The sequence below is a fragment of the Lagenorhynchus albirostris genome, chromosome 18 (genome assembly GCF_949774975.1).
Source record: "Lagenorhynchus albirostris chromosome 18, mLagAlb1.1, whole genome shotgun sequence".
In the NCBI taxonomy this organism is placed as follows: domain Eukaryota; kingdom Metazoa; phylum Chordata; class Mammalia; order Artiodactyla; family Delphinidae; genus Lagenorhynchus; species Lagenorhynchus albirostris.
Genome location: NC_083112.1, coordinates 68,358,567 through 68,376,573, shown reverse-complemented (window position 1 = coordinate 68,376,573; position 18,007 = coordinate 68,358,567). Strand labels below are relative to the sequence as shown.

General features: G+C 53.8%; 1 protein-coding gene across 1 annotated transcript; it reads right to left on the bottom strand.

Annotated features, from left to right (window-relative positions):
• Positions 1 to 3,054: 3,054 nt before the first annotated feature.
• Positions 3,055 to 7,606, bottom strand: ZIC2 (Zic family member 2). The gene is made up of 3 exons (XM_060128944.1): positions 6,520 to 7,606; positions 4,584 to 4,747; positions 3,055 to 4,411 (listed from the first exon to the last, which is right to left on the bottom strand). The coding sequence occupies exons 1-3, from the start codon at positions 7,589 to 7,591 to the stop codon at positions 4,052 to 4,054; spliced, it is 1,596 nt and encodes a 531-aa protein (XP_059984927.1). The 5' UTR covers positions 7,592 to 7,606; the 3' UTR covers positions 3,055 to 4,051.
• Between the last annotated feature and the right edge of the window lie 10,401 nt (positions 7,607 to 18,007).

Below are 18,007 nucleotides of genomic sequence, written 5' to 3'. Positions count from 1 at the left end.
ACCTGGAAAGCCCAGGCCTTCCTAGCCAACCCCAGGTTGCAAAAGATCAGTGGGGAGCACAGGGAAACCCGAACCTCCGGTCCAGCCTATGATCTGCCCTTGATCTCAGAATTTTGTGCGGAAAATACACCACTCGAGACTGAAAACATCCGTCTGAAAAAGAGACAAAGGGACCAGGGGGTGGGGAGGAGGAGGAAGAGAGAAGGTGCCAGCAGAAAGGAAAGGGGCTGGACAGCGTGGGACGGGGAGTGCTGGGCCTGTGACCTGTTTCCTGTCTGCGCGTCCCGACGGGCCTCTGCCCTAGCAGCCTCCCTTGCTCGCGCCCAGAGCAGAACCGAGCCTCTGCTCCCGGAGTGACCTTCTCCCCCGCCCGCCCGGGGCTTCAGGGGACATCACTGAACCGGGAGATACTGATACCGATGCCAGTTATCATTGTGGTCATTAATAATGCAGTGAGGATCACGATAATTAATAATAATAATAATGATGGGCCTCCCGAGGGGGCTCCAGCTGCCTCCAGATAAAGCGATTCTCGCGTTCAGGGAGTTACTCGGTGGTGGATAGAGCGGAGCGGAAAAGGAGCGAGCTTGCGAGTTCTGAAGTTCAAGTTGACAGCGTTGACCTGCAGGAACAGTGCCCCGGCCCGGCAGTCGGCCTCCCTGCGGGCAGCGAACCACAGCGCAGCTCTGGATCCCCTGAGGGAGGCGGAAACTGGCCTCAGTTTGGTGGTTCTGGAGGCAAGGCAGGGGCAGGTTAGATTCGGGTCCCTATAGGCGGGGGAGGGGAGACGCCTGCACCGCCCACTCCCAGGCCCAGGTACCTCGAGGCCGCGCGGGACCTTGGGCCGCCTGCCCCCCGCGCGCGCGTCTAAGTTGAGGCGTCCTGACATCTCTGACGCTCTCACACCTTCGCCATCTCCCTCTCCCCCATCCTGTCTCCGGGAACGCGTAGGGCCGAAGTGAAAGGGGGAGACCGGGCCACACCGTCAGGTCTGTGACTTGTTTGGACAAAGCGGCGGGACGCAAGGGCTGCAGAACGGAGAGAGATTTCGCTGCAAAGCTGCTCCCACCCGCCCCCTCACACCCTAGGGTGGACTTAAGAGGCCGCTCCCGGGCTGTCGTCCTCCTCACGCCAGGCCCCTTCCCAGTTTTATTTCCTGCTCACAACCAGGATCAGCGCCCCCGGACCTAAAAGGCCCCCGGCAGCTCTCCGACGTTCAGATCTGGAAAGCGATCCCGCCGACGCAAGGCTGTGACAGTGTCCTCTTCTTGCAGCCTTCCTTCTTCCCCCAAATGAGAAGAAAAGCCCCCAGGCCTTGAGTTGATACTAAAATCACCCCCCTCTCCCTTTCTGATATTCTTGGGCTCGGGAGGTTGTCTCAAAGCCAATAATTTCCACCAAAAAAAAAAAAAAAAGTTTAAAACATTTAGAATAGACCATCTCATTCTTGCACAGGTTATGACAAACATTTAATCAGATTCCTGCGCCCTCTCCCCAGGGGGCGGGGGACGTTGGAAAACTGTACACATTTTCCTCACAGCTTATAATGTGTTCAATGAAATCTCCCAAGGATCAAGTAACATATGCCACTTATTTGAATAATTTTCCTTAATATTATTAGGGGTTATAAATTTGATTTTAATAAGGGATTGATTGCTTCAGGAGCTGGCGCTTAGGCATTTCGCTGGACCGTTGGGGAGGGCTGGCTCTGAGGCGACTGTCACCCTCTGGGACACACACACAGCCCCCAAGCTACAGTCTTTCCCTCCCCATTGAATGGGTAGCGTGGCCTCCGGAAGGTCAGGGTTGCCCTTCTCCCCAAGCAGCCCTCCAGCCTACCCTGCTGGTCCCTGCGGCTCAGTCCAGGACCAGAGGGGAAGGAGAGAAGCGCCGGCCGCTGCTGCCAGCCGCGCCATCAGCCTCCGCCAGGAGAGCCCTGAGCGCCGCTAGGCAGTCCTATGGGGGTGTCGCCACTGACGTCCAAACCTTTTCACCGCTGGGGGGTGACTCCGGGACTGCCAGGGCCTCTCTGAGCAACACTGGTACTCAGGAAGTTCTAGAAATGTCTTGATGGCTCAGGGCTTTAAAAACAAATACCCTCATTCCTACCCTTTGATTATTAAAATTATTTTTCCCTTCTTCCTTAGATCATCTTGTTTGAAAACTCTGTTAAACTCTTGCAGGGTAGGCGAGTGAGGCTGCAAACCTTGGAGAAAGCTGGTGGTCCGTCCTTTGCCTCACTCACTTCCACCTGGCCATTTTCGTCTTTGTAGCTTATTCTATTTGATTTCACAGAATTCTTGAAGAGGTTCTCTTTTCATTTGGGGCCGATGGTTTGTTGCTTTCCTAAATCAAAATGTAGTCTATTTGTCACCTTCCTCCCTTGAACATCGTGCTTATTGGTGAGCAGCGGCTGGGCAGATAAGCAGGATTTCTTGAGCAAGCTCTCTGTTTAAAATTTCAAGAAAAAACCTTTTAGTAGAAAGGGGCCCTTAAACTATAATCATTGAGCCAAGTTCAAAAACAAAGTACTCAGCTCAGTTTTAAACATGCAATTAAAAATAACTGTACCTCAGCTTTTCAGAGGGAGGGAAAGGAAAGGGGGCAGGGAAGAGGGAAAACAAAGAATAAGGAAATGTTTAGTGCTCTTAAATCCAGTCCAAATAGCTGAAAGAAAGGCATTCCCTCAGATAATGGAGCCATTAGAAACCCTGAAGGTTCCTGCCGCCATTCCTTACAGGGGATTTCCAAAAATTTAATTCACTCTCAGCTACCACACAAAGGACAGAGAAAATAATTTTGAGACTTTCTGCCAAAGGGGTAGTTTGGCCCAGTTTCTAGCATACACCTTCCTCCCCAGAATGCGAGGTGGTGCCTCCCATTCAATCAGGCAGCTGATCCAGACCCATGTCAGCCCTCAGCTGCCTCCCCCCCATTTCCTTGAATAAGTTTGCTAGAAAAAAATAGTATGTTCATGCAGTTTCAACACATTTTATTATATTTCTGTATGCATTACTCTCAAAACATATCACAAGAAATGATCAAACCACTTAAAACCTTCAAATAAAAAATCTGAAACAGTTTATGCCCACAATTGTACATATTTATAGTTAAGAAACATTCTTTATAAATATTGTTTCCTCTGTAGCAAGTTAATACCATAATTTAATTACAAATGGATAAATATGGTAACGGGTATTTACAGAAGGAAGGGTGTTATTACGGAAAAAACTAACGGCACGACGTTTATTCCCCCCCCCCACCAAAATCTTTCATACAGGAACTAACAAATTGAACTTGCAAACGCACTAAAACATCACATGTAAACCCAGCTAACAGAAAAATACATTCACAAGCGTTGGTGGTGGTGATGTGTGAGTGCTGTGGATCAGCATGTTGAAGAAACAGAAGGGAGACTTTGGCACGGCTTGTTTTTTCCAGTCTATAGTTGCATGAAGTTTACAATCAAGTTGCCTCATAAAAAGGAACACAATATTCAATACCACAATACAAAATAAACCATTTTCTTCCACATTACTTAAAAAGAAACCGGGGAAACTAAAAAGAGAAAAGAAAAAGCCCATCACTTGGGGAAGGGAAGGGAAGAAAGGCAGGAGGAACGCAATCCAGAGAATTACAAATGGACAAACTTCTATACACCAAGAAGCCATTAAAACCACGTCGGAGAAGGAAGGAGGAGTCCGCTATGTACAGTTTGTCAGAAGCCTGGGAAAGGGGCGGGAAGGAAAGCGCGCATGGGGGAAGGCATGGAGGGTTTGGTTCAATTTTTTTATGGGTTTTTTTATTTCTTATTTTATATTTTTAGCTTCAGAGACTCCGGAAGGGATCTTTTTGCTTTTCATGCCTAGATTAGATTTAGAAAAAAAAAAAAAAACTTTAAAAAATCCTTCTGCTGGTAAAATCGTTTCCATCATCATAAAAATCAGATTCGTAATTTTAACAACACGGTCACAGGGTGCCCTGGGCGATCGCCACCGGAGGGCTGCCGCGCCAGGGTGGGGACCGGGAGAGAGAGAGAGGCCCCGGCCTCTCACACGTACCATTCATTGAAGTTGGAGGAGAGGCCGCTGTGGCCTCCGGCCGTCCCGCTGCCCCCGCCAGAGCCGCCGCCGCCGCCGCCCCCGCCCGCCCCGCCGCCTCCCCCGCCGCCGCCGCCGCCGCCTCCACCGGAGCCTCCGCCCGCGCCGCCGCCGCCCGAGCCTCCGCCCCGATGCACCGCGGACACCGCCGCCGCCGCCGCCGCCGCCGCCGCCGCCGCCGCCGCCGGGGAGAGGTTGGAGCTGCTCTGGGGCTCGGCGCTGGGGGACACCAGCCCCGGGGGCGTGGACGACTCGTAGCCGGAGCTGGCGGCAGGGGAGGACTCGGAGCCCTGCGGGGAGGACTCATGGACCTTCAAGACAAAAGCCGGGAGGGGAGACCAAAGGGGACTGGGTGTGAGTGCAGCTGCTGTGGGGCCGGGCCCCCGGGAGGAGCACCCCCAGAAATGCCCCCTCGCGGCCCCAGGGAACCCTCGCCTTCCCGGGCCGGCCACCTCGCCCTCCTCCCGGCCTCCCCGGTGGTACCTTCATGTGTTTCCGCAGCGAGCTGGGGTGCGTGTAGGACTTGTCGCACATCTTGCACAGATAGGGCTTATCGGAGGTGTGGACGTGCATGTGCTTCTTCCTGTCGCTGCTGTTGGCGAAGCGCCGGTCGCAGCCCTCGAACTCACACTGGAAAGGCTTCTCCCCTGTGGACACGAACATGGGCGCTTGCTGCCGACGCCCAGAGCCCCCCGGGACCCGCACCCACCCCGGAGGGGGCCAGGCCTCCGGGAGGAGGAAAGAGGGGCGATAAGGGCCTGGCTTCCTTAAACAAGGCGGATCCCTTCTGTGGCAGAACCAAGACGAAATTAACTGCCTTGCCACCTGACAGTCGTGCTCATTAATTTCGTATTTTACTTTTCTTCCAGGCTGACCCGCATTTCCTCAAATTTATGACGAATGTGGGGTAGCACCCCACTCCTGCCTGCCTTTCTATAGTGCTTCTTGGATTCGCAGCTTCTAACGAGTTGGTCTGACCCTGGAGAAGCTGTTATTATGACAAAATATTTGGGGCATTATCAGAATCACACAGGCTGCTGGGCTGCGGTCGGTTTCTCTCTGGGGCCAGTAGGCAATTACGTTTGGAGTTGTTGTGTGTTGTTTGGGGACTGTGCTGTGGATACTGACTTAGCCAGTATTTTTCGTCCAAAATTCTGCAAATTGATAATCCTAGGCTCACTTCCAGTCTTTTCAAAGAAAAGTTGGGAAAGAGATAAATATCAGAGGTAAGGCAGCACCTGGCGATTGCAGAGAGGCACAGGCTGGGCAGTGGGTGTGGGGGGATCAGCAAAGGCTTTCAGAATCTCCCTGTTTAATTTTCTGGCGGTCCCTGCATCCTGTTGCCAGAATTCCAAATGCTTGGAGTCATTTAGAGGTGTGAGAACTCAAACATTGTTCCACTTGGAAAGGGGACCATTTAACGTTAAATTCCATTAGCACCTAAATTGTTTTTTAAAGACATCCGCTCAGACGCAGGACTCGAAAGCGAGCATTTCATGCAAATAGATTTCTCAAATTTTAAACCTTGTTAAAAGCTTGTCTCGCACCTCGGCTCCCTCCCTTCCCGGAAGAGAACAATAGGCCGCTGGCGCATCCCCACTTCGGAGTAAATATTGACGGGGGAAGTTGCTAAAACATTTGGCTTTCTTTTAGGAAATCGTCTGGCACGATTTCGGCTGGGACCTGGTCATAGATGAATAATCTATGAGGCGAGAGGCGCGTTCTTTCTCGGCTCTCTCTTCTCACGCGATTGCCCCGCGGGGCCTCGCTGCCCCGGGCTCTTGCTGACCCGGTTGTCGGTCCAAGTTTGGAATCGCAAACCCTCTGGTGCCCATTAGAGAATTTCACAAACTGCTGCGAACCCACCGTAAAGCCCCGCGACCCACCTCGAGACGGGCTTTAAAAACGAGAAACGCTTTACAGCTTCGGCTCACACCAGACTCATTTTTAATGGGAAACAGTCCGGGTAAGGACGTTTGGACCCCGAGTAAAAGAAGTGGGAAAACACACAAGCCACTCAAACGCACACACCCGGAGCAGAAAAGCACATTCAGACAAGCTGGCAGAATCCTCTCTAGGCTCGATTCCCGGGCACCAAGTTGGAGAGCAGTTTTATTTTGTGCGTTCTATTTAGTACGGAAATTATTAACCGGGGCTGAGCAGACCAAGCAACTGCCATCACCCAAAGCATACCTTTGACGTTACCGTGATCATTTAAAACTCAATTTCCGCACATGGAAAAACCCAACCCAATAATATTCTTTCATGCTCCAACAAAAGCAAGCTGCTGGCTCTCTCGCACACACAAAAACATCTCCCATCCCAGGGCAGGGGCTGGCGGTCGGCGCGTTTCTCCCAGCCAACCAACCACGGCCTCTCTTCCCCTCTACGCCCCGTCCCTGTCCCGACCCGCGGTTACCTGTGTGGGTCCTTTTGTGGATCTTGAGGTTCTCGGAGCGCGCGAAGACCTTGCCGCAGCCCGGGAAGGGGCAGGGGAAGGGCTTCTCGCCGGTGTGTACGCGGATGTGGTTGACCAGTTTGTATTTGGCCTTGAAGGGCTTGCCCTCGCGCGGACACTCTTCCCAGAAGCAGACGTGGTTGCTCTGCTCCGGGCCGCCGACGTGCTCCACGGAGACGTGGGTCACCAGCTCGTGCATGGTGCTGAAAGTTTTGTTGCAGCTCTTCTTGGGGTTGCTCAGCTGCTCCGGGTCGATCCACTTGCAGATGAGCTCCTGCTTGATGCACTGCTGCCGCATGTAGCGGAAAAAGGCACCAGGGTGGTGGTGGTGGTGATGATGGTGGGCGGCGGCCGCTGCCATGTTCATACCCATGTTCATATTCATAGGGCCGTATTGGTTGTGGAGCTGCGCCGCCGAGTAGGGGTCGGTCCGCGGGCTGGCCACCTGGCGGTACTGATCCGAGCGCCCGAACACCTCGCCGGGCAGCCCGAGGCGCATCTGCCCGTTGAGCACATTCTGCGAGCCGTGCGGCCCGTGCTGCTCCGGGAGGCCAGGAAAGAGGAGGTGGCCCTGTGCGTCCGAGTGTGCGTGGTGCAGGCCACCAGCTCCCGGCCCGAACAGCCCATGCTGCCCGCCGCCCGGCGCCGAGTCGCCGAAGCCGCGGCTGCGAAACAGGAAGTCCCGGGTGGAGTTGAAGGGCGGCCCAGAGTAGGAGCCGACATGCGCGGCATGGGGCCCGAGCGCGGCGGCGGCCGCGGCCGCCGCGGCGGAGCCGGCGTAGGCGCCGGGGCCCTGCGACGTGAACGCCGAGCTCTGGCCGGGGGACAACTCGTGCGCGCCCGGGTTGAGCTTGAAGGCGCCCATGTGCGCGGCCGCCGAGTCCACGAAGCCGTTCTGCGCCGCCGCCAGGCTCAGTTCGCGGTCCTGCATCTCCGCGGCCGCCGCCGCCGCCGCGGCGGCCGAGTGGTGATGGTGGCGCGCGAAGCTGCCCACCCCGATGGCCGGGAACTGCGGCCCCGCGTCCAGGAGCATGGCCAGCGCGTCTGCCCTCCCCGCCGACCCCGGTGAGCCCCGCGCCTCCTCGGCTCCAACTCCCGCCCCGCGCGCGGTACGTTCAGCGGCCGCCCGGCTCCGAGCGCAGGCGGCGGAGGTGGTGGCGGCTTCAGGCCCGGGAGCCGCGCTCCTGCGCCCGCCGCCTCCGCCGCCGCCTGGATCTGCCTCGGGCGGCCAGGCGCGGAGCGAAAGCGCGGAGAGGAAGAGGAGGAGGCGGCGGCGGAGGAGGCGCGGGAGGAGGAGGAGGAGGTGGAGGAGAAGAGTCCAAAGCCAGGCGGAGAACCAAAGTGTATTAAAGGAGCTGCGGCGGGGGCGGGCAGGGCAGGGGAGGCGGGCGGGAGGAGGGAGCGGGAGGAGGTGTGGGGAACTGAGCGGAGAGGGGGGTCGACGGGGGGCGAGCGCAGCGGCCCCCACCCCTGCGCGCACTCGCGCGCGCACGCACTCGCTCGCACGCCCGGCGGCCCCGGGGCCCGGCAGCGCCAAGCCGCGCCTGCAGAATGAAATCACAGCAGCCGCGGGGCCAAGGTGCCGGACCGCGGCGGCCGTGCACGGACTAAGCAGGCTGGCGAGGCGAGGTCCGAGGCGACCTCCGCGCTCGGCGCCCCGGCCCGGCGCGCCCGCGGCTCCACCTGACCGCGGCGGGGGAGCTGGGGCGGCGGACGGAGGCCGGGCGCCCTCTCCGCGGCGCGCTCTGTCGGCTGCTCCCTCCCCCGCGGCCCTAGCCGCGCCGCCCTGCGCGCGGCGGTATTGTTCGGCTTCGCGGCCGCGGTATTTAGCCCTCCTCGTCCTCCGTGCTTGGCATTGGCTGCGCCTCGTGTAGTAAACTGGCAGCGGCTACGAATTCCCCCAGATGAAGGAAGCTGCCGCGCCGCTCCCTCTTTCTTTAAGTTGTGCGGGAGGAGGAGGAGGAGGCGGGGGAGGAGGGGGAGGGGGCTGTGGGAGGGGAGAAGGCAAGCGGGGGGGGGGGCGGGAGGAGGGGAGGCTGGGCTGGAAAACAATAACAACAATAAAAAAGTGTTCTCTAGCTCGCTCCCTCCCTCTCGCCGGTCGGCCCGGGACACTGGATCCGGAGCGGGCGGCCGCACCCGCGAGGACCCAGCGGAGTGCGCAGCCCGAGCAAACGCGAAGAGGCCGAAGTAGGTTTCCCGCTTTCGGCTGCGGTGGACTCCGTTCGCCACCGCCTCCGCCTCTGTTTATTTCAGTGGGCGCCAAAGCCGCAGCCTTTTATTTTTTACTTTTTGTCCCCTCCTTTTCCTCTCCCCTCCCCCCTCGGCCCCGCGCCTCCCGCCCAGGTCTCCCTCCTTCCCTCGGGCTTCAGGCCGGGCCTCCCGCTCACACCGCCCCTTTAACGGCGGCTCCCGCCCCGCCCGCCCTCCCGGCGCCGCCATTGGCCGCTGAGGCCCCGTCAATCCGGCGCCCCCGCCCCGCGACCGGTCCGCCCCTCCTCCCCAGCGTCCCTCCAGCTCCCCGCCTCCCCGACTGCTGCTGTTGGTGGCAGCCCGCCGGGTCTGCCGGCCTCCCGCTCTTCGCCCGCGCTCCTGGCGCTGCGGCTCCTCGTCCGGCCGGCCGCGGCGCTCCCCGGAGCCGGGCGGCCCGCATCGCGCGGGGCTGGGCCGCGGGGTCACAGCGCCCTTGGCTGGGCCCGAAAGGGACGCCACCCTGCTCTCGCGCCCTTCTGTAGAGGCCACCGATTCCCCGGGGACCCGAACCGCTCCTGGCGGGCACCTAAAGCGGGCACCCCTGGTTGCCCGAGAACCTGGCTAGCAACCAGGCCGCGGGGCGGGAGGTTCTGCGTGCCGGGACGCTGCAGACCCGGGCCTCCCCCTTCCACCGCCCCTGGAGGGCGCCGCGGGGAGCGGCCCGGGGGCCGGTCTCCTGCCCGGTTGGCACGCTCCTTGTCCGCGCCCATCCCCCCAGCACACACTTTGTCAACTTGTTCTGTGGTGTTGAAAACACAGGTGCGGGATGGAGAGCCTAGAGAAAGCCAGGCGTGCCCCTTCCTCCCACCCTCCGGACACTCACCCAGACGCCGCCCCCTCCCCGGCCGCGGCCCCCAGCCGGAGCTCAGCGCGCTCCGCTCCCCCCGCCGCTCGCGTCCTCCTGTGATTACGGCTGTAAACACTGGGCAGCGGCCCCCGCGAGGGAGGTGGTTGTTTGGAAGTGGTTTAAAGATGGTGTCACCCTCGGGGTGGATGCCCAGAAGCCCGGTCCTCTGCCACGGTAGGGTGGGAGGTGTGGGGACGCCCTAGGCGCGCGGCCAGGCAAGGCTCAGGCTGCAGTTTGGCCGAGGGTCAGGCTCAGAGCCTCCAGAGAAGAAATCTCCAGACCGGTAGGGCTTAAACCTTCTAGAAGACATGTATCAAGCCTTCTCCAGGAGCGGGGACCACCCCCTCGAGGCGGTGGCGGGCCCGAGGCTGCTCCCCGTGCTGCGCGGGGACTGCCTCGCGGCCCCGGGGCTTCGGTCATCCCCCAGGCCCCCGGTTGGCCGCTGCGGACATTTCCTGTCCTGCCGCTGAAAGCTGGCGCCCCGGAGGTAACCGGAGAGGGACCGGCGGGCCCGGAGGCTGCGGAGGTGTGAATGGAAGGCCTGAGGCCAGCGCCTTCGCCTAGCTAGAGTGGGGAACTGCTTTTTTATTTATTTTTTCCTTTAAACAAATCTCTGGGAGTTGAAATAAAATTCAAGTAAGAGAAAATAATCCACACGCATTTCAAAATTTCATGTTGAAATGCAATCAACAAAAACGCGGGAAGACAACTCTAGCCGGCGATCGCTGGCTGAACTGGGCTCTCCCGCGCCGGCACAGGCAGCCTCTCCCGGCCGGAGCGGGTCTCTCTCTGAAGGTCGGACCGGCCGCAGCCCCTCGCATAAGGGGCCCTATGCCCTCCCGCTGTCCCCCTTCCCTGCCTGGAGGGGGGTGGGAGAGAAGGAAGGAGGCCGGGGCATTTTGTCTGAAAGCCAGGGAGTTTGCCTGAAAGCTGGGGATTCTCGACTTTCTCTGAAGGGAGGAAATGTTCCTCTTCTCCACACACCTCTCTCTATGTCGGGGGGAGGGGGAGGCAAATGCCAAACTGCCCTCCTAAGCGGAGAGGGACCTGAGAGACAGAGACGGAGACGGACTCCAGGCAGGAAGGCTGCCCTGCTACAGTGAATCTATAAAATTGCCCGGTGCACAGCCTTTCACACTTGCTTATTTTATTCATCAATATGTACGGCGGGGGAATTGGAAAAGCTTACTCCAAAAGTGTTTCCAAAAGAAAGTATTCTCTTAGAGACTGGTCGTGAGAATAGCGATCCTGCACATCTCCAAACCTCACTTCCCTTCCTTCTCCCAAGCCATCAGACTTCTTCAAGTCCTCCTGCCTCCGCACTTTCTCGCCCCCGCTGCGCGCCTCTGCCCCTCTCCTCTCCGCCCCATTCTCTCCTTTCGCTTCCATTCCTCTTTGCAGCGCCCATTTCGGGCCGGCGCCGCTGGGCGCTCGCTGGCCCTTGGTCCGGGGGCCGCGCGGCCGGGTGGTGGGGCGGAAAGCTAATTCCCGCCGGAGACCCTGCGGGCTGGGCCCTCCTGGCTATTCTTTCCGGGCTCCAGTTCTCCTCCCTCTGCACGACACGGAGGAGCTGAGCCAAGTTCAAAGTCACGTCGCCGTCCCCTCTTAGAAGCGCTTTATTTCTCTACAAACTGCAAAATCCCTTTGCCTCAAGACACAGTTTTGTTTTGTTCTGTTTTTTTAAAAGGAAGGAAAGGGGAGAGAGAGAAAGAAAGCAAGAGAGAGAGAGAGAGAGAGGAAAAAAAAACCTGCAAAGGCTTTTAGAGTCATCGCCTCAAAAGTACATTTGCGCTCCTTGGCCGAAGGAAAAAAAGCGGCGAAGCTGAGTTCCGCGCCCTGTGAGTGAATTCAGTTTTTCAACAGGTTTCTAGAACAGCCCGCCGTGTCGGGGTCAGACCCTCGGGACCCACAACTGTCCCCATCGGGCAAACATGTACCCTCTTTGTAAGTTTTCCAAAATTGTTCTTTGGAGATCTCACAGAGCCTGCGCCGGGCTAGGCCAGCGAGACTCCAGGCTTTGCTGCATGTGGATGGCCCTGTATGGCGGGCCCCTGGGTGCCAGGGCTGGCGTCCCTTTCCTGGCAAGTGGAGAGAATGACAGTGTAATAGATAATTCGGGTTGTCTTCAAAAAAACAGAAAATCCCATCAAATACTCATTCACTGAACACCTTGTTGCGGTTTGTGGGCTTCTGTAAAGGGTTGACTATGATGAGAATTTTGTGTACATATACATAAAAACAATGCAAATGTACACACAACATACTCACACACACACAGGTGTATCTCGTTGGCCAGGAGAAACCAAAAACAAACAAGCAAACAAAAGCGATCTTTGAATTGGAAAGCAGAAACACTCGGTGACCATACCACTCAAACTTTTAATTTTCCTCTTAAGGAAAGGGATGGAGATGGGGGAAGAGATGGGAGGGAAAAAAATGTGGAATCAGCTGTCTATATACACTGGACAAAAAAAAAAAAAAAAAAAAAAAAGGATTTCACAGGATTTCAGCACTATCCTCTGTATCACAGACTCATAAATTCAACAAGATCATCAACAGGATATTAAGTTGCAGGTCACCTTTGATTCAGCCTCTCAGCCACTCCTGGGCTGGGCGACCCCTGACCCATGAAGGACCACATGTGTGGTGGGGGACCCCCCTCCCCCGTAAAACTCACCTAGAACAAAAGATCTTTGTCCGAGGTTTAAAGAAGTGTAATGTAAAAGAAGGGGAAATCTGTAATGTAAAAGAAAGGGAAATCGTGAAAATCTCAGCCAATGTTGTAACTTTTAAATACCATTTTTAAGAAGGGGGAGATTTAGTGGAGGTGGGGAGAATCATAGGATAAGGCCCTCTCTAGTCTGCTAGAAGAACTTCTTTCTACAGTTAAAATTTACTGTTCTGTAACTGGGCCTATAAAAAGTGTCTATATAAAATAAATCCTCACCAGCAGTTTAGTGTTAGGGATGCAAATGTTTGTGTATTTGTCATTAGGGACTCAGAAAAAAATAGAAGCCAACATTTCTAGGTGACAGTGGTTGGTTGTGCTTTTGCAAAAGTAAGAGGACTAATTGTTCTTACTTTGTCTCCTTTCCTGATGGGAGAGTTTCTACTGCTGTAAAACAAAGCAAAAACAAAAACAACCCCCAAAACAGAAGGCATTAGCTTACTTCAATGTGTTTAATTATTTTGAGGGCCGTTACCCTTTGGGTTCCCAGGAAAACTACATCCAGGGAGGCTGAATACCGGTGACAGGCGAGCAGCTTTCCAATAAACTGCAGTATTATTGCAATAGACTTTGTAATACAATTTATGCTGTCATTCATAAATAACAATGCCATATGTCAACCATATTGCTTACACAAGTAAATCCGTCAACGTGTCACTATTTGATTTATCTCAACAGCTTCTTCAAATATTGAAGTATAGATATTGGAAGGGGTATAGAATGGGGAGAAACTACCCACAAAATTTGAGATTAAAAATAAAAGCACAACCTCTCCTCCTCCTTTATCCCCCATCCAAAAACATTCTAAAGGATAAAGCATGAAGGGGAGGAGAAGCACATCTTGGAGCCAACATAAAGAAATATTGGGCGTTTATACGAACTGTGAACACGTAAGGGGGTTTCTGCTTCCTGTGTGGACCTTCTAAGCATTTTAAAAAAGACAACAGTTAGACATTTCCCAAGAAATTACCAATCTTAATTGTCGAACGTGCGTCAGAGGCCATTCTCCAACAACCCCCATCCCTGAGGGTAAAAATGATTGATAACCAAATGATAATATTTAATGACAGGTCAATTTTACTCAACTTATATTTTCGTAGTGGGGAAGTGAAGAGAGCCGTAATTTTTCAAGGGCTTTTAAGCATTAAGGTCAGGTGGAAATGGGATGAGTCCAATTCTTGAGTGTCCAAAACAAACGAACAAACAAACCCCAACGTTTCAATTATGGTCACATAACCCAAGCTTCTGGGGTTTTATGTTTGGCTTTGTTTTTAATCCTCATTAAGTCCATGTTCATGGGACAGGGATCAAAAACTTTATCAAGAAGCACATTTTTGGTTACTCTTAGCCTCACACATAGCCGTGGAGTCTGAGGATTCAGCTCGGGCTCAGAAGGGCGGGAAACAAAGGCAACCCTCCGAGAAGCTCTCAGACAGCTGAGAATTGCGCGGTGCTTCCCGGCACCCAAGGCCCCAGGGCTGGGTCGCAGGTCCCACGAGGTCAGGTCACCAGTGGTGAGGGCTAGATGGTGGGGATCTGGTCCCTGCCGAGTGCAAGCCGGGCAGGTGGCCGGGTACCTCATTGCCTAGTCGCCACCTGGCGAGCTTGACTTGGGAAAAAGCCCTTGAACCCAAAGTCCTCATCACTTCCGGCCATGTCAAAGCTCAACTAAAATGCAGTTTTTGTGGGCCCCTTTGCTCACCTAGCCCCGGCTTTAGAGAGGACTCCTCACTCCCTCTTTCATTGTCAGCTGATAACCCTCCTCCTCCCAGTTGAGCACCCACTGGAGCCCTCGGGCTGGGCTACAAAAGTCCTCTGAGCCCTCAAATGACTCGGGGCACCCTCTCCGCCCTTGAACCTGCCTCTGGAGCAGCCCAGATGGCACAAGGCTCTCCAAACCCGCCGGGCACCCTCTGCAAGGAGGCCGCCCTTGCGGAAACCACGCGGGACGGGCGAGCCGTAAAGCAATTGCAAAGGCAATAAAAGGCAACTCGGTGGGTCCCCCAGCTCCTTTCTTGTCCACCTCACTGTCCCCAGCGTACCCCCTCCCCTCGCCTGCCTAAACAATCAAACAAAGGCTCAAAAGCCAGGAAATGTCCAATTCACTTCCCTTAGAGTTTATTAATTGCCCACACCCATCGCAAGGAAACTTGGCTATGTTCAGGGACGAACGGAGGGCACCGGGGAGCCACAGACCCCCCTTGGCGCAGCGGGAAGCCGTGAGCGCCCGCCCGGGCATCCCCAGAGACCGGGCTCTGCCGCCTCCTGGCAGCGGAGCGCGGCGTGGCCGCCGGGTTCGGGCCGGCTCGGCGTTTACTGTCCCTCTCCACCCTCTTCCCGCCTTTGTTTGGGGCCGGGAGCCGGTTGGGGTTCGGGGTGCAGCAGAGAAGGCTGGAAATCGATGTTCCCCCAGGAGCACCTGTCGACCCCACAAAGGGCGTTTCCACGGATCGTCACGTTGCTGCCCCACATAAGCACCTCCGCTGCAGAAGTGCAGACAAGGGCATGGGTTTTGAGGATCCACCCTGACGACCAGCACCACCGCGGAAATACGGGGCTAAATCCACAGAACTGGCATAACGACTTCTACAGCTCCCTGCTTAAAAAAAAAAAAAAAAAAAAAAAAAAAAACCCACATTGCTGTTTATTATTTTCTTCAACGTCCTGGAAACTGTTGGTATTTACTTAGGAAGTGTGACACAGTTATTGGGTCCTTAGAAACTCGGGATGTTAAGGGGTTTTAATTTGGCTCCCAAATGGCTTGAAAAAGAACCAGCGCACCTGGGGTCAGGCGGGTCATCACAATAACAAAAAGCGCGTCTACAAAATAAAAAGCTCTTTTATAAAGAAAGGCAATCCCGGAAATCCACTGCGAGCCTTCCTGATGACCATCTAGCTAGGCCTATTCTCAGGTTTAATTGGCAGGCGGTTTATTGGCGCCTTATTGGTGTTGATTGAAATTTTGCTCCCAGTTCTTTCTTTGAAGAATTAGCATCTCAAGTCGATTACCTGAGTCAATTATCTTTTTAGGGTCTGAGTTTGGTCATAAATTTGCAAATATTCATTAAACACACTTTGTAAATATCTCTTTCTAATCGCTACTCAAATCTCTAACATTTCCTTAAAAAGTCTTTCTGTTTTAAAGCTTCCATAAAAAGAAATTGATCAGGAAGCTATATTTGAATTAAGACATATTAAATAGATGACAGATACATATCACGCTGTGTTTAACAAGAGTTGTACAAGGAGGCGGGTTCCAGATTCCGCACGGCTCTGCTGCACCATTATTCACATTTTTACAGCCTTTCCTTCATGCCTTCACCCATTAAACCATTAAATTTCAGCAATTCAATAAAACAAAGCAGTTATAATTTTGAGGAAAAGCTATTTTGAAGGAGGTGGAGGTACCCATTTTATTGCACAATAAAAATGCTCAACAGTCTATATTAAAGGCTAAGTTGGGTTTATTTTCTTCTTTCTTTATTCATTCTTTCTGCTTTGTTTTGTTTTGAACTTATAACCTGCAGGATTGAACGCAAAGCTGCCATTATGGAAGTATTGACGAGTATTGCTAAAAAATTCAAATAAAGGAAATATTTGAAATGTTCTGAGAGGAAATGAAGATAGTGGTGACAATTCCACATATGATTCTTTCTCCATAAAGCATTCATAGAAATGACACTGTCCTCCCTCCACCTTGCCTAGGTGGCTGGAGACCCTTTAAGTCTTTGAAAATTGTGGAAGGACTCTTCCTCTCCAAATACAGATGTGGATTTTGTCACTGCTGTTTATTAAAAACTTTTCGTTGTATTTGCACTCATGCCTCTCTTATTTCCCCGTATTTGAGCTTCATGAAACTTAAAGAAAATGCCCATTTGAAATTTGATTGTACTATTTTCTTTGTTTGCTTGTCAGTTTTATAAGAGAAATGACATTCCCAAGGCTCACAGGGAAATTCCCTGTTAAACATTGTTAGCACCAATGTAAATGGGCTACCGAATCAGCTCTTTTGAAAATAATTCTTACCACTTCTCAGGACGATCTCGCAGATGATGGCTTTATGTAGTCTTTAAAAATAAAAAAAAAAACTTGGACAGTAAACGAATTAAGCTGGTAACATGTTTGACTGTATCCCAAAAGGAAAAAAAAAACACTTTTTAGTCGTTATCCTCTTTTTTTTCAAATAATTTTATTTAGGGCAGGAAAATAAAAATTAAAAACCCTGAGCTTAATTTTTGAGCATCATGGAACATGGCAAAATTTTAAGGTGTTTTCTTGTTAAAGCTGAAGTGACACTCTGGGGCAGTAAGGACCCTAAAGTGTGAGGGATGTCACATTTCTCCGCCCCCCCCAAAGTGATGCAAGGACCTATTTCACTTTTTAAAAAGATTTGATAGCAACTCGCTTGAAAGGGATGGGGCTCACTTTTTTTTGAGTCAGTTTTTATGGTTTTCAAGTAAAACATCTCTCCTGCTAGATGAGCTTATTAGAAAATAACAGGATAAAAGGTCATTCTATCAGCATATAAACCGCAAAGATACTGATCCAATAAAATGATTATTTTATTGGATCAATTGTAACTTGTGGTCCTTTCAAAGAAACTGAGGCACCCATGTGGAGTGCGTTCTGGACCGGAAGGAGAACTTCTGCTTAAAGGATATCGTTTATTTAGCCGCTTCCCTCTGGAGAGATGCTGTTTGGCCTGCCCTGCCACTGTTATCTCCGAGAAGCAAAAGTTAGAATCGCTGCCCGATGTTTTTTGCCCCCCGGTAGATCTAATTGGAAGTGGCAGATCTAGAACCGATGAGCAGTGAGATTACACTTCGAGCCAACTCCTTTGAACCATGTTGAAAAGGATCCCATGAGCTAAAAAGTCGAGGTAAAACGGTTCCTTTGGGGAAAGATTTTTTTTGACTTCACCTGGTGTTTTGCAACCAATAGGATTTTAATATCCTTCCTCATTCCATCTACTGTCTGTGCGCCCTCTGTGAGCGCTCGGTAGATTGAGTGTCCTTCCCAAATAAGAAGTTTCTAGTATCACCTCTACGAGTAGGATGACGGTCATACATCTGTTCACCCTCCTCCCCCAGTCAGCAGCCCGGAGCTCTTCCAAAGGAAGGGATGCTGCATGCAGTGAGCGAAGGCTTTTGAATTTGGGGGCTCCCCCCGCCTTTTGCTCCCCGGGGGGTCCCCAGCTCAGAGCCTCCAGGCGCCCTTCGGCCGCGTGCCGGCGCACGTTCCCCGCAAGGCGCGTCATGGGAACGCGGGACGCTGCGCGCGCAGGCCCGGAGCAAACTTTCTGCAAGTGCAACTTGGGAATCCCTGGGGAGGCGGGGACGCAGGGCTCGGGGAGAGGAAGGGGCGCGAAGCGAAAGCGAAGGCGGCCAGGAGCAGAGGGGCGGATGCCCGCTGAGCCTGAAAGGGAGCCAATCGGTCAGCCGCGGCTGCTGCCAATCACGCGGCTCCCTCCAATCCCACCCTTGCTATTTCCAAAATCTCGGTCCCACTGCGCAGCTCAAATGTGGTGTTTGCTCTGCCAGTCGCTGGAGGACAGAGTGGGAACGGGAATAAGCAGAGTTCGGAGGCTAGGACAAAGAAGTTAAAGAGCGCCTAACATATAC

What these genes read in the sequence shown, in the direction of transcription:
- ZIC2 (XM_060128944.1), bottom strand. Translation starts at nt 7,591, where the DNA reads ATGCTCCTGGACGCGGGGCCGCAGTTCCCGGCCATCGGGGTGGGCAGC. An exon ending in CCACAAAAGGACCCACACAG is followed by an intron (nt 4,748 to 6,519) that starts GTAACCGCGGGT and finishes TCGTGTCCACAG; the next exon opens with GGGAGAAGCCTTTCCAGTGT. An exon ending in CGCTGCGGAAACACATGAAG is followed by an intron (nt 4,412 to 4,583) that starts GTACCACCGGGG and finishes TTTGTCTTGAAG; the next exon opens with GTCCATGAGTCCTCCCCGCA.